At 46.5% G+C, this 16,091-nt stretch overlaps 1 protein-coding gene across 2 annotated transcripts in view; it reads right to left on the bottom strand.

The window, feature by feature from the left end:
- Window positions 1–16,091, bottom strand: part of ABCA2 (ATP binding cassette subfamily A member 2) — a 1,079,583-nt gene that overhangs the window by 113,238 nt on the left and 950,254 nt on the right. For both annotated transcript variants that reach the window (XM_069609742.1, XM_069609743.1), the window contains exons 36-38: window positions 7,888–8,003; window positions 6,130–6,277; window positions 3,514–3,637 (exon numbers count right to left, since the gene is read on the bottom strand). In XM_069609742.1, coding sequence (XP_069465843.1) covers window positions 3,514–3,637; window positions 6,130–6,277; window positions 7,888–8,003 — 388 coding nt within the window. The remainder of the gene's footprint in view (window positions 1–3,513; window positions 3,638–6,129; window positions 6,278–7,887; window positions 8,004–16,091) is intronic.

Raw genomic sequence — 16,091 nt, 5'->3', positions numbered from 1 at the left:
CACAGCCCTGGGCAAGTTTTCAGTTTGATGGTAAATTGTACGTGGACAAATGCTTACCAATGTGCTATGCCATCTCATGCACCTTTTTTGAAAAGTGAGTTGCTTTTTGCAATGGGCCCTTCAGACAGCAATACTAGAGGGATTGATTAGTACATTACCTAGATGCATTTTTATTCACAAGCCCAAAAGGGACTGACTTATGTGGAAAGACATTAGAAAAGTTTAAAGAGATCACAAAAGAATGGGGCATCCCACTGGCACAGGAAAATACAGCATGCCCATCCCAAATAATGCCTTTCTTGGGCTTAGAAATAGACGCCGAAAGAGCGGAATGCTGCATCACTAGGGGAAACATTGAAGATTTGCTAACAGCGTTAGAGTCCCTAGGAAAGAAGAAAACAGACAGTGACGGAGCTCCAGTCAGAGGCAGGAAAGCTCAACTCTGCAGCCAGGGTAATACCACTGGGCCTCATCTTTGCAAGAAAAACTGAATTAAAAACCAGAGGGGCAACAAAAAGGCACCACCACATGCGGTTAGGCAGGAATGTTAAAAAAGATGCAACTATGGGGGTGGAATTCTTACAAAGATTCAATGGAGCAGTCATATGGCGCACGCCATTGAACAGAGAAAACGGGCGACTTTTATTCACGGATGCAGCAGGGAGCCAAGGCTTTGGGGCTGCGTGGGACACTAAATGGTGCGCAGGCCATTGGTCACAGGCATGGCAGTTCTACGGTGAGACCAAGAAGATCACATCGCTGGAAATTCTTCCCATTTGGATTGCCATGTTCCTGTGGGGGAAATGATCCAAGTAACAAGAGACTGGCAGTGTGGTCAGGCACCATGGCTGTTGTGCAAGTATTAAATAAAGGGGCAAGAGCATGCCAGTTAGCAATGGAAGTTCTGAGGGCAATAACACTGTGGGCACTGAAGCACAACATTGAAATAAAAGCCAAGCATACTGTGGGCAAGGGGAATGATGTGGCAATGCTTTGTCTGGCTTTCAGTTGGACACTTTCAGGCAGCTGAGGCCGGATGCGGAACCCGAAATGACCACAGTACTAGGACAGGTATGGAACATGTTGAGGGAAAAGGAAAAGAAAATGAACTTACCCAGCCACACAGCAGCGGTTCATTCATAGACTGCTGAATGGGTGCCATTGATATAGACTCAAAATTTCACGATTTGTAGAAGACAAAGGGGTAATTTTTGAATTGTAAAACCGAGCCTTGGCCCCGAAAATAGCAAGGCAGTACAAAAAAACAATTTGCCATATTTAAAGACATAATACAAAAGGAAAATGACAAAGTCATTACAGAAAAAGATGTGGGCAATTCCGATGAGTGGGCATTTTTGCAAAATAAAAAGAAATCACGGGCAGTGGCACACCTCACTGCAGTTGCATACTACACTAAACTAGCAAGAGGTGCGCACCCGGGCCCAAATACGCACCGAAAGGAATGCCAATTTGGAAGGGCCATTGTTAGATAGGAGGCGCCCTCTGAATTTTAACAAATTGTTGGTACTGATAGCGACTCTTAAGGGCATATGGGCAGACGATGATGACATATTACTGTTTAAAACTGCTTTCACAGCGATGGGGCCTTGAGAATGAGCAAACTCATTGCCAGAAGTGGGACAGCAGAGGGTGGCGTGGCCATGGAAGACGTGTGCAAAGAAAAAAAAACAAGACAATTTGGTTGAAAAAGTCCAACACAGGCCACTAAGGGAAGGCAACAGTGACCAACCTATACTGCATAGATGGTGGTAAATGTTGCCCGACATGCATCACACAAGGTTTTCTTAGAGCCTGCCCTGCATGGGGGGTCGGAGGGGACAATTCCTGGTCCCTAAGAATGGCAAGGCCCTCAGCAGATGTCAATTTCAGGCTATAACGAAAAAAGGTATTAAAGCGTCAGGGTGGGACCCCACAGAATACGACACCCACTCCTTCCGCATTGGGGTGGCAACAATCGCCTGGATGCCGGGGGAGGGCAGGGGGGATGGGCCACTATCAAGTGAAGACGGTGGGGGTTGGACATCAGATTGCTACAAAAAGTACATAAGAGAGGACCTGATCTAATCCAAAGAACATTTTCTTAACAGGTGGGGAGGGAGCCCTGCAGGTCGGCATGGATCATGGGGCACTCCTTTTTGTCACAAACTGGGAGGTGGCTGGCAGACACAGGGAAAGGCCTACATTTTGGGAAGACAATCACAGCCTGGTGGGGTTACCTGGGCATGTTATGGGAAGATGTTCAGGGATCAGCCTCCCTGAGCATCTGGTGATATACTTGGGGGGCAACGACCTGGTGAAGGTGGGGAGACGACAGCTAACCCACATGTGCTCATCATTATCCAGCATTGCGCAATGTTGTAGGGAGACAGATATCTTTGTTTCAGAAATACTCCTAAGAAGCCAATGGGGGAGAGCCAACTCCAACAAGGCAATTGAAATAGCCAGAAGAAAACTGAATAAAGGAAAAACTGGTGTTTGCAAGGGCAGGGGCCTACATTTCATCAGGCACGGGGCATAACCTTGAACAAACCTGAATTCTTTCACACAAACTAGGTCCACATGTCAATAAAAATGAATGGAACTTTTTTCAGCAGGCATTCATAGAGCATTGACAGAGAGGATGCAAGTGAGGTCCTTTTGGGAGGAACCTGAGTAGCCATAGACCCATTCAGAAGTGCCGGCACAGGTCAGGGAGAGCATCCCATCAGCACAAAAGAGAAAGTGCCAGCCAGAAAGGGCACAGCACCCAGGTACACGGACCTGGGCTTTTGGACTGTAAACAGTAAAGTGGATGCAAAGGGACATACCTCGTCCAGACCTCATAGTGCCCTAAAACACGCATCCGATTGTTGTGTTTTTTCTAAGTACTGTTGTAAATAATAAAGGCTCAATAGGTTTTCCATAACTATTGTCTCATGGTGATAATTTCAGGTGTTCCACAGTTGCCTTATGCCACTACTCAGCCCATGCTTCAAAGCACTATACAACTCCCACCAAGCAGTGCACCGTGCATGCCAGGAGTTAAAACAGGCCAAACGGACCCACCATCTGCCCAAACACAATCTCGCTTAACTACCTTCACAACACATGATCGTACCACCCTGCAAGAGAGAACATCTTGGTGTCGGTGGTGGGGGGAGGCCCTCAGCCCTCGTAGACGCAACGGCAAAGGTTTAGAACTCAAAGCTCAAACGAATCCAGAGCAATGATGCAGACCCCTTTGGCTTGAGGAAACCCCTGGAAATCTGGCATTTCTAATTCTCTGCCTTGGTACGTCCCAATGAAAGCCAGCGGTTTCCTGAAGAGCACCCGCACTCTAGCGACTGCAGGTGCTGAGACGAGGTGAGCTCCATTCCCTTCCCATCTTAACTGAGATTCTGCCGCCACTCTGCCTCTTCATCCTCCTGCCTACAACACCAGGAGGAGCGGGCAAGCTCAGACCCGGGAATCCAAGGCATGATGCGGGAGTCATGGAGGGAAGGGGACTCTTACCTATCTTGGCGTAATACTCATTGATGTACTCGTTGTAGGCCATTTCCATCAGCCCGTGGCCCAGGTTGTAGTTGGGAAAGATCAGGAAGCAGCTCTTCAGGTAGCTGTTCACCAGCTTAAGGTCCTGTGGGAGAGGAAGGGTACACGTTCTGAGAATATACATGCTGACAACAGGAGGATGCCTGGTAGGAGACTGACACCCTGTGGTAAGTCTGGTGAACAGCACCCTGTGTGCACTACATGGAGTGGAAACGATGCTCTGATGAAAGAAAGCCAAGTGTGTGCAGCCAACCACCAAAATATGAGCAAGAATCTCGTCAAGTCTTAGAGACTAGCAGCAAAGAGAATTACAAAGTCCCCTCCAGCAGACACTTCTCTTTTATATTAAGGGCCTTTATTCCGTAGCCATCTCCCCATATGTCCTTGCTAAAATCTCCCCAAAGTCACCCCACACACAAGTGCCAGTATGCCACCAAAACGGTGAGGAGAGCAGACGTGTCATCCATCTCCTTCTGACCACAAAATCAGATGAAGTGATTTCACCCAAGGGCAATGCCCAAAGCACGATGCCCTCAGGGAATGGCAGCAGGTAATTTCCCTGAGGAATTCGGTGTACACGGTATGGCCGAGGGCCCTGCCCCAGGCCAGTGCTATCAGTGCAATAGGGAAAAACAAAAGGTGATGGCTGGAAGGTTTTGAATTAATCCTAACCTCTGGCATTGCTCTGGGCAACCCTCCAAACCATTGCTCTTTATCATGCCGAGACATTACAGAAAGGAGAAAGACTACATGCAAAGTGCAGCCCGAACTGCTAGGTCACATCCCTTCTGCACAAGACCACAAGCATCCCCAGACATGTTTCTGCTGGACCCCTTTTAAAATGGGATAGACATGCTAAAAACCGGTGGCGTGGAAGGTTGCCCAGAGCAGTGCCAGTGGCTCAGATTTATTCAAAACCTTCCACCCATCACTTTTTTGGTTATTAGGTATAGCACTAGGGCATTTCTCGGGGGCCCTGGAGGGAGGGCCTCTGTGAATGCGACCAAGCAGAATGCCACCTCCTTTGCACAAAGCTCTGAAGGCATGAGCACAGGCCATGGTCTGAAGGCAAGGATGATGCCCCCTCCCCTCACACGGAGCCCTCAGAACATGGCTTCAGGGTAGCATGAGGATGGATACAGTGCCTGAAGCATGGGCCCGTGACATGCAATCAGCAATCCCAATGGATACCGCTGAAAGGAGTACGAAGCAGGGGGCACAGTGTCCACAGAGAACGGACTGTGGGAGTTTGAGGATGGGTAGTCTTGTAGGTGGTGGGCAATGGATGATGAGCCTTATCCATGAGTTGCTAATTAACAAGGATCATGTGCTCAGTACATGGGCATAAACGAAGCTTGATAAACAATGTTCACACACAGTGGCTGTCAGCCACACACTGTGGGCATTCTGTACATGGTTAATGCCGACGAGGCCTGGTTGCAGGGGACACTGTTTGCCTAGTACTTGTGGCGGGCTCGATAGCTAAGGGGGTCATTACCACCCTGCAGGTCCTGTAAAAACGGTGCCGGTAGGTTTACTGGCACTGTTGTTACTGGACCGGAAGAGTACAAGTTAGCAAGCCGGATACCCTCCCGCCCGCCAGACCTGGTGGGCGAAACAGCACCCGCTCGCAGACTTTCACGTTAGCACCGGCACTGTTATGAATGGTGCCAGTGCTACCATCATCCACATTCCCATTGAGTCCTATGGAATGGGGAACACCATTTTTCCAGCGCCTGACTTCCCGGAAAACCGGGGTCGTAATACCCCAGAAATTCCGGGAAGCCAGGTGCTGGAAAAATCACGAGTCCGGCGGTCAGTCTGCCGGTTTTACTGGCACGGCTACCGCCGGACTCGTAATGAGGCCCTGTGTCTTTTATGATGTCATTGATGAAGTCATGCATAATCTTATCTCGCTGATGATGTGCAGCGACGTGCCATCTGTGATGTAACTTGTGATGTAATGAGAAGTGCATGCTGGGGTGAGTTATGCATTTATAAAATAATGACGTTTCAACTGAAGTTTTTTTCTGGGAATGTACTATTTGTTTTGAGCATGTATTAAAATCTCCCACGTTCTATCTCGTATCATCCTGAAATGTATGCAAAATGTATCAAATCGGGAGCACACCCACTTGCTGCTCTTATGCCCACTGCAGTGCATACACAGGCCTGATTAATCATGCCTCCTGTATTGGGTGTGGGCGCTCCCCTTGAGGGGAGGATAGCTCAGCGGCAACGTGCTCGCCTTGGAAGCAAGACGACGCGGAGCAACACAAGTTCCATCCCCGTGTCCACAATTAGAAACCTCTGGGAATTGAGCGCGTTATAAATAACCTATCATATCATTTCCTCTTGTGAATCCATAGGGCAATTGGGTCACTTTTCTTCATTGTGTCTACGCAGGGAGTGGGCTGCGGATGCTTTTACCTTACAGTACCCACAATGGCTGGTAAAAGCGCGTACCTTATATGACTCTTTGGGTGCCGATAATGATTACATTAAACCCCACAGTAGACAGTGGGCGCCCTTCCCCAACTGTCTTCCCTGTATTGGGTGCCAGCGGGCTGCCCTTACCTTATCGTGCTCAAAGAGCTGTAGAAGAAAGGTGGCCACCGTGGCGGTGATGCCGATGAAGAGGTTGATGACGATCAGGAACACATAGGCCGTGCTGGGGACTTCGAACCAGAAGGAAGCAGGATACATGATTGGGGTGATGGACCAGCTGTAGGGGGGAAGCGGAAATGAGATTAGACAGTGGCACTATGACATTTGTCTCCCAGAAGCCCCCAACCTCCTCCGCTGTCAGGGTGGGCTCCGGCAAAACAACTAACCTGGTATTGTGAATGCCACGCAGCAGCATTTGGGGAGTAAACCGGATGCTCTCCATTCCAGGATCCGGGTCTTGAGCAAGATCGTAAAAATCATGGCGAGCACCCTCTAATTCCAGCATACAGGATTTTGGGCTTCATGGTTAACTTTGGCTATCATTGGAACAGCACTCATCCTGTTCTTTTCCTAAGTTATTGACCAACATTACGCTGTATCCTTGTGCCATCTCGCTCCAGCCCACCCTCCTTCCTGTGAAGTTCCCCAGTGTTCTGTCCTGTACCCACACTTCACCATCAATGCAAGGTAACAACAGATCCTCTTCTTGGTTTCCATACTAACTACCCCCTGACTACACACAGATCTCCATCTCCTTCCCCTGCACTCCCATCCATCCTCTCTGCCACCAAGCCATTCACCATCTTGCCATCTCCCTACCCCGCTGCACCAGTCTAGATTCCAAGGGACACGCACTCCCTGGATGTCCGGGCCCCACCTTACGCACTTGCATTTCTCCTATTGGAAGAATATCTTGATGCCCCTTGTGCCCAATGATTCAAGGCAATACACAGGCCCCATCTTCCAGTACTGTCTTTTCACCAAAATCCTAGGGGTTTTAGAAGTAATGCGACATGATCCTTGCCCGCTCAATGAACCAGGAAGTTACCTAGCAGCGCTTGACAATAATAACAGGTAATTCTATGTGGCTTTAAATCGCCTTTATTGAAAAGTAAGTCTTCTGTACTTTATTAAGCATGGATTTGTAAGGAGGCGTAAAAAAACTAGCTGCTATACACCTAGCAAACGGTGGATCAGTATTCATCCTGTTTAAACCATGGGGTGGAAAGTAGTGGACCCGGGTTGCAGGCGGCAACATAGGATTCAGCGTTTGCGGACACCAGCTACCCAAAGAATGAGGATGATGCCACACTGGACTAAATGGATACATCACCAAGGTTACTATTGTTGTGTATAGTTCCCACTTCTCCTCCCCTCCTGTACAGTTCACTTGAACGCCCAACAGAAATGCTCTTCAGCATAACCATTTTTTTTGGCGGTACATAACTCTTTGATCTTTCATTTCAAAGTCTTCCTAAAAACAATTAATTCGAAAATAAATACAGACTTGCCAGGGCCCAAGCAAAAGCGAGCCAAGCGGATTGCTGCCTCTAGCAGGTCCTCAATTCAGGTACTTTTTGGAATCAAACTAATCACTTCAAACTAATCACTTCCATGGCCAGATTTAAGGCAGCGGGGAGGCTTAGTGAATCATGACCTCTCCCACCTCTCCCGAACAGCATGAAAGGAGAAGCTTCACCTCCTCCATTTGAGGGAAGATCAGGAGAGCACACACTGGTAAAAGCAGATTCCTTTTTCAGAAGTGGTCCTGAATGGTCCTTACTTAAAGGAAGCCCCCTTTACTGGTCAGCCACCACATTACTACACTGTCCCCCACCCTGCTATAAAACAAACACCACCTGCACACAAGCCACCTGTGTAACATACCCGTACAGCAGGAAGAGAGACAACACCGCCGGGAAGTTGGTGGGGGAGGTGTAGGCTGGTAGGTCGAAGACGAAGAGAATCAGGATACAACAGGTCGCCGGCACCAGGTAATTCAACTGAGGTTCACACAGGACAGAAACAGAGAAACAAAGATAATCTATTACATGCCAGATGTGCTGATGTGCTGATGACAGAGCTATTGTCTGCTCCAAAATAATCTCTGAATTTAGCTTCCAGATCTAAGAGACAACATATTACTGGAGGTCCAGAAAGAGCTTAGATACCAATTACCAGCGGCAATCAAGGAGAATGCTGGCAGAAATAATCATTCAAGAGCATAGCCAGATAAGAAATAAGTTACTTACCTGTAACTCCTGTTCTCCAGCATTGGTATCTTTCATAGATTCACATGCTGTGAATATTCCCTTAACTCCTCCCGTGTCCGCCATCTTCAGATTTGGTAGCATACGTGAGTGGCAGTAAAAGCCAAAAGACGAGCTATGAGGGATAAATGGGAGGGTTGCATGCAAATCTATGAAAGATACCAATGCTGGAGAACCAGAGTTACTGGTAAGTAACTTACTCCTTCTCCAAAATTGGATCTTTTATGGATTCACATGCTGTGAATAGATTACAAAGCAGTATTAATACAATACCCATGGGTGGAGGTATGCTCCCGTAAACACCAGAGTGAAGTGTCCCACAATAACAAAGTTAATGTGAAGAACTTAAACATATATTTAATGACAAAGTGTATATCACATGGAGCAAATGAAAACAATCCAGAAAACTCTCAAAACAGTTCACAATGAACTTTTTAAATACATAATATTAAAAAGTGGTGGACTTAAATATTCACTTACATGACAAAAATGATGTTTGCAGAATACAAAGTAGTTGAAAAACAGACAGTACATTAATATGCAGAAATAAGACTTTCAAGGGTGCTAAATGACTTGTGTCCCCTTAAAATATACAGAAAAGGCAAAAATACAAAAGTGCAACAAACAAGAAAACTTAAGGATACTTACAAATTGGTAGTACCATTGAATATGACAATGATCACACTGGACCATACACTACATGCAAGGTCTAATAGCAGACCATCAGTAGTGGCCAATGGTCAACAAGAGGGTGATGTGAGAAAACAAAACAATAATGCATTGGTTTTTCCTATCAGTAAATTATATCCTCCCTATTCGTAGTTTTGACGGTAGAAACCCAAATTTAATAATGAGAACTATCTTCCTCAGGACCTAGCGAGCCAGTAAGTCACCTACCTTCATATAACTGACAAAGTTTGTTATCTCAAATTAGTCTTCATGTGGTGTCTCCTTATTGGCTCTGTGTTCAGGAATCAGGCAAAATATTGTCTGGCTCTTATTTTCTTCCGACATATTCTACAACCTTAGTTTGGTAGGAGGAGAGTAAATTGCCTCTCATTCAGAAGTTCAGACTCAGTTTGTTTTAGGGTTCCATTTAGTGGTGCAGGGACCAAAGCGTTCCTGGTCCGTGACCTTAATCCCGGCCATCTTGCTGAGCAAATTGTAAAAAGGTAGAATGTGACGTGATGCAAGGACGCCAAATGGGTTAAATTCCAAATGTTAGTGTTCAAATATAAAGTAGAACCTTTTCTTTATCGCTTTTTTGCCAGTTCCGTGGCATTGCATCAGAGCCTGACACGTTTTGGATACAAAGTGACCACAAGTGGCATCTCCTTGGAAGCTCCCAGGAAAACTTACCACTGGAGACTTACCCAACTCACGCAAAAAGGTTCTGCAGAACTGACTGGCCGACTCTAGACTCTTTTGCAGAATGTCTGTCAACACAGTAGAACCTGGTGAATGTATGCAAAAATCTCCTGGTAAACGTATGCACGGATCTCCAGGTAGCTGCATGGCAGATGTCATGCAGTGGAATTCCAGAGAGGAAAGCAGTGGTTGCAGCCACTGCTCTGGTAGAGTGAGCTTGGGGCCTGCCGACAAGCAGTCTGCCGGCTTGTTTATGGCAGAATGAGATGCAGGCAGCAATCCATCTTGCAATGGAGGACTTTGAAAGGGCTTTCCCAGGCCCAGAAGGACCAAATGAAACAAACAGTTGATCCGTTGTACGGAATGACTTAGTATGCGCCACATAGTGTGCAGTGTTCGCTCCGCCTGAGATGTTGGTGTGCCAAAGAATACAGGCAGAACCACCTGCTGATTTAGATGGCAAGCAGATGGCACCTTTGGCACAAATGTCGGGTTGGTACGTAGAACAGCCTTGTACTTGTGAAATGTCTAATAGGGTGGTTTTATGGAAGACACTTGGATTTCCCCCACTCACCTGGCTGAAGTTAATGCCACCAGGAATGCTGTTTTTCAGGAAATATGTTAATTAGATGCTTGGTGAATGGGCTCAAACGGTGGCTTCATGAGTCTTGCGAGTAGCACATTGAGCTCCCATGCTGGCGCTGGGCGACGGACAGGTGGAAAAGACCGGAACAGCCCATGCAAAAACTCCTTCACCTGCTGGTGTGACCACAAGGATGAAACCCCTGCAATGCGGTTGTACCTGGAGATCGCAGCTAGGTGCACCTTAATGGAAGAATGCGTTAAACCAGACTGAGCCATGTACAACAGATATGGCAACAGATCATCCGGTCGGATGGTCTGAGGTCACAGTCGTTGGTTTTTGCACCATACTTGAAAATGTTTCAAACTTAATTCGATCAGGAGGGAAAAACAAAACCTAAAAAATTGGCTAAAGGGGCATCGTGCTTCTATGTACCACCATGACAGTAATGTTTGTTGCTCTAAAAGATGGTAGCTCTAGACAATTCTGGGTTCTTGTCAATGCCATGGAGTCGTCCCAGGTTTAGGCACAGACCAACTCTATTCATGAGGAGGTCTGGGGCAGTCATTTTGCATCACTCTATGAAAGTAAGACTCAGATCCAATTCGATCTGGAAGGCTTAAAAGATTGTGCATGGTAGGTAAGGTTCACGATTGAACATATTAAGAACCTCATTAGGGCCAGTCCCTCTAAGCTGTTGGCCCAAACCAGCTAACAAATGCAACCTTTAAATGCAACCCTGCTTTGTGGGCTAAGGCCCTTTATTTTCAATTTGTAGATATTATTCGGACGAGTTGTATGCCATCTTCCTGGCATGTCTCCTATGTGGTTCCCATTCATAAAAAAGGTGACAGGTGCAGTCCCCAGAATTATCGTCCCATCGCACTACTGTATGCAGACTCCAAAATATTTTCTTCTATTGTCCTAAAGTACGTAGAGGATTGGAGTAACAGCAATGATATCCTTAGGAAACAACAGTTTGGATTTTAGGAAAGAAGTGGGCACAGACGCGGGGGGGCTCCTTGTGAGCGTACTGCAAGAGATTGCATGGAAGGAGATTGGTCCACCAATTTATCTGCCCGCCATGGATCTCTCCCTTGCTTTCGACTTGCTCGATAGAGCAACTCTTTGGTGCAAATTATCTAGACTGGGAATGCCGGGAGGTCTATTATCTCTACTGATTCACATGCATGAGGGCTCCCAAATCCAAGTTTGGCTAAATATAGAGGGGCTTTTATCTCACTCTATATGTGCAATAGCCTGCGACAAGGATGTATTTTTGCACTGGCCATGTTTAATCTTTATATGTCAGATGCAGGTAAAATACTGGACGAAGCTTATTTTGTGTCACCCAAGATAGAGGGGATTAAAGTTTGTTGGTCTGCTTATGCGGACGATTTCCTTCTTCTGGACCACACCCCTGGGGGCTTACAACATCTATTAATCATATTTAATGATTATATCCTCTCTAATAGCCTGAAATTCAATTTGAAGAAAACCGTAGTGATGCGGCTAAGCAAACATTCCCAACCAATAGGTTATGCCTGGTTTTTGAATCAAGAAAAACTTACTATTAGGACTTCTATGGTATGTATAGGGTTCCCTATTTTTGATAAACCTAAGAAATGCTACTATCGTAACTCTCTACACGAGAAAGCACTCAAACAAATTGCCCAAATGAAAAGAATTGACTATAAATATGGTAAATAATCATTGGTACCATTGATGAGCTTTTATTCGGCCAAGATCTTTCCTCAGCCCGTCTATGGTCTGGAATTATTTCCAGCTTGGGCTAGGGCTGAGCTGAATAAATTGGAGGCCCTGATCTGCCATTCTATTCTGTTCTGCCTACCCAAATCTCTCCCTTTAACAGCAATTAGGTATGAGCTGGGACAGCAATCCATTGAAAGTTTGGTAGAATGGTGAAGGCTATCCCTATGCTGAAAATGATATACTACTCCGAATAAGACCTTATACGAATTATTAGGCACAGGGTTGCGGCAAGGTGTCTCAGAGACCGGTTTTAGATAAATGTTAAAGGAAGATAGCGTTCAGCCCCTAGCAAAACTGGGTTTGTCAATGGAAACACTAATATTACATCCTCGAAGAGTAAAAAGATTCTTACAATATAATTATTGGGCTAGAACCAGTGGACGCGGTACTGGCCTCGAAATTGTATTCTCAATTGGTGTGTCATCAAAACAAAATGGGCTGTCTGGAGCCCTACCTCATGAGATTTCCAGATAAGATGTGGCGTCACAACTTCATGAGGTTTAGATTCAATGTTTTGAGGACTACTAGAGAGATCTTGGTAATAAGTGGTGAGGTGGATATAGAAATGTCCTTCTGCAGATTTTGTAAGTGTATTCATTGTAAGGAAACGCTCCTGCAGCTGCTATCAGAGTGCTCCAGACTCAAGAAGGAGCGCATTGACTTTTAAAAATGTTGTAGCAAACTTAGACAGAGTCTATGTGGCTGTTCTATGGTGGGATATGCTTCACAGTAAATCAGTCACGATAAAGATAGCTGTTCTACGTTTTCTCTCTGAGGTCTGAAAACTATTTTAGTAAGTTGATCAATGTTTATATTTCGTTCATTCATATTACACTGAGTCTTCTGTATCTATGTATTTAGCTATGATTGAAGTTAATTAAGTATAAGATCTACTCTCTTGCAAACTATGTTTAGTAAGTCGATTAATGTTTATATTCTGCTTGTATATATTTCACAGCTTTTTTTGTATTTATTTTTGTTTGATGTTATCTATTCTAAGATTTATTATAATTCTCTTCTTTTTTCTTTGTTTATTAATTTATTTGAAACTTTAAAATCTGTATTTTAATTAATGTATTCTGTTTTGTAAAGGTTATTTTATAACCAAAACAAATATAACAATAATAATAAAATGTTTCCACTTGCTCTTGTAGCATTTGAAGGTGGATGCAGCTCCAGCCCTGGCCAGGATCGCCTAAGAACACAGGAGCAAGGATGTCCGATTGAGAGGTCGGGTCATGGTGCAGTACCTGATTCCTGGACAGGAGCGAATGGTGTGGGCGCATCTTGATCGTTGTTGCTGATGAGAGGGCAAAGAGGTCTGAGTACCAAAACAGTCTCAGCCACGCAGGGGCCACTAATATCAGTCTGTACCGATACAGTCTGAAGGTGTATAGGACTCGAGGCACAAGAGGAATCTGGGAAAATGCATAAAGAAACTTCCCCTACCATGGAAGAAATGGAGCGCACCCCCTGTATCATTAAGAGAGGAACCATCTTTCCTTTTATTCTGAAAAAAGGTTAAAGGTTGGCTCCATGAGCAAGACCTCAACCTGGCTGCATAAATAGCTAGACTAACTGGATGCAATCATTTCCTGTTGTACATATGTTACCTTTTCCCATTTTCTAATGCTGACCGTCGTGACCGATGTACATTTGTAAATCTGTGTATGTAACCTTTATGTGTGTCATTATTGTATGCCAGATCTGTATTTTCTGTCTTTGTAACTTGCACGAATAGCGCCCAGATGCCTCTGGGCTTGGTTGCGCTCTATAAATAAATAAAATATACAAATGTACAAATATGGAAACGCAAAGGCGTCCCCCAAGCTCTCCGGATGGGGCAAGAGGCTGGCAAAGGTCTTGGCAAAGCGGTTGATCTCTGGGATGCCCCACGTTTGAAACAACAAGCGAAGCTGGTCATAGTGCAGTTCCCACTCATGGCAAGAGCGCAACTCCCTGCTGAGGGAGTCCGCCAGAGTGTTCAGAATCCCCGGTAGATGAAGGGTAATGAGAAACATGCCCTGCTGTAGAGCTCAATGCCACAGGGCTTGCGCCTCCCTGGAAAGCTGTGGGGACCTTGTTCGTTCTTGCTTGCGGACAATTGATGTTGGAAAGGAAGAAATGACTTTGGGACCCAATAAATTGCTTGTAGCTCCAGCAGGTTGATGTGCTGGCTCTTTTCCTCCTCCGACCAAAGACCCCTGGTGTGTTGGTCTTGACCCAGCCCTTCAGTGAAGCATCCGTCATGATGGTGGCCTGATGGTTCGGCAACCTGAAGGGTGCGTCATGCACCAGATGTTCCCTCACCGACCACCAGCAAAGGCGCTGTTTGAAAACTGGTGTTAGAGCAATGCGGTCGTCCCAGGACCCTGAGGCTTGGATCCAGCGGGCATCCAGGAATTCCTGCACCGGTCTCATGTGTAACCGGCAGTTGGTGATCAACGGGATTCATGATGACAAAATCCCCAGCAGGAATTTCTAGTTGTGGACTGGTATTATATGGGCACCGTTGAAACAGCACACCTGGTAGAAGAGATGCTACCCTTTCGTCTGAGGGTCTGGCGGCACAGGTTTGGATGTCAAGCCTTGCTGGTTTGTGTGCCGAGTGCCTGTTGAGATGGAACCAGGCACGACTTTGGGAAGTTAATGGAGAAACCCAGTTGCTGTAGACACTGGATGGTGGTGGCGGTGTTGGTTTCTGCCAGTGGACAAGAGGGGAGTCTTACTACCAGTCATCTAGATACAGGTAGACGTGAATGGCCCCCTGCTGAAGGTGAGAAAACCACTGTCGCAAGGCATTTGATGAACACCTGCGTAGCAGACCGCAGGCTGAATGGAAGGGCCTTGAACTGATAATATGCTCCTGCCACCATGAAGCGTAGGTAGCGCTGGCGCGATAGGCAAATGGGCATGTGAAAGTAGGCATCCTCGAGGTCGAGAGATAGCAAGAAATCTCCTTGTTGAAGCTGGAACAACACTTGCTGTAGCGTGAGCATGCAGAACGTTTGCGCCTTTAGGAACATTTTGAGAACCCTCATATCTAGTATGGGCCTCCAACTCCCTGACTTCTTGTGTAGTGACTTCTTCCTTACCAGGAAGTAGTGGGAGTATACTTCTGTGTCGAGCTCGTCCTTGGGAACCTTCTCAACTGTGCCCTTCTGCTGCAGAGCCTGCACTTCCTGAAGCCAGAGGTGTCGCAACTTCTCTGGTTTGTGTGCGGGAGGAATGTCCGGTGGATAGTCCACAAACTCCAGCGAGTGGCCCTGCTGGAGGTGGGGTAGCACCCATTCGTCAGTCATTTATGTCCATTCCTTGATGAACCTTGACAGTCGTCCTCCCACTGGGGTGCTGAAGTGGGAGGACCTGTCCCTGGGCTGGTCATGCTTGTTTTCCAGACTGGCCCCTAGATTGGGAGAAGCTGCAGCATCGCTAAAAAACCCTACAGGACTGGGATCTTTTCTTGTACTGGTCCCATGATGAGTACGGGATCTTGTAGGAGGCGGAAGACCAGTATGTGGTGCGGTTATCATGCAAAGTTCGGCCATAGCACCCTTTTCCTGAATTAAATGACTGGTGCCTCTGCTGTATTGTACTCAAGGAGCACAGTTTCAGTGTCCGTTTTTATGGATTGTAAGGCCTAGTCCGCCTTCTCCCCAAAAAGGGCAGATCTGTCAAAAGGCATATCCACAACTCTGGACTGGACCTTGGGCTGGAAATCTGTGGCTTTGAGCCAACCCTGCCTACATAGGACTGCTCCATTCCCAGGCTGATGAAAACCAGAGACCGTAATGGCATGGTCCGATGCCCACTCGCCATCATGGAAGATGTCCAAGGCCTCTTGCTTCTTGTCACTCGGCAGGAGCTCCAGCAAGGGACCCAACTTGTACCACAGCTCGCGATTGTAACATGCGAGTATGGCCATTGCATTAGCCATCCTGATAGTTGTGGCTGCGGTGGTAATTATCTTCTTACCGAAGGCGTCAAGGCATTTGCCCTTCCTTGTCTGGGGTGACAGAGCAGGATGACGATGGGTTTGCTGACCTGTTTCCGGCAGCCGCCGAGACAACAGAGTCTGGTGTGGGTTGGGTGCGTAG

This window comes from Ambystoma mexicanum, chromosome 8 (assembly GCF_040938575.1).
Source record: "Ambystoma mexicanum isolate Mex_15411 chromosome 8, UKY_AmexF1_1, whole genome shotgun sequence".
Classification (NCBI taxonomy): Eukaryota; Metazoa; Chordata; class Amphibia; order Caudata; family Ambystomatidae; genus Ambystoma; species Ambystoma mexicanum.
The sequence above is the reverse complement of the archived record's forward strand: the minus strand, read 5'-3'. Positions and strand labels throughout refer to the sequence as shown.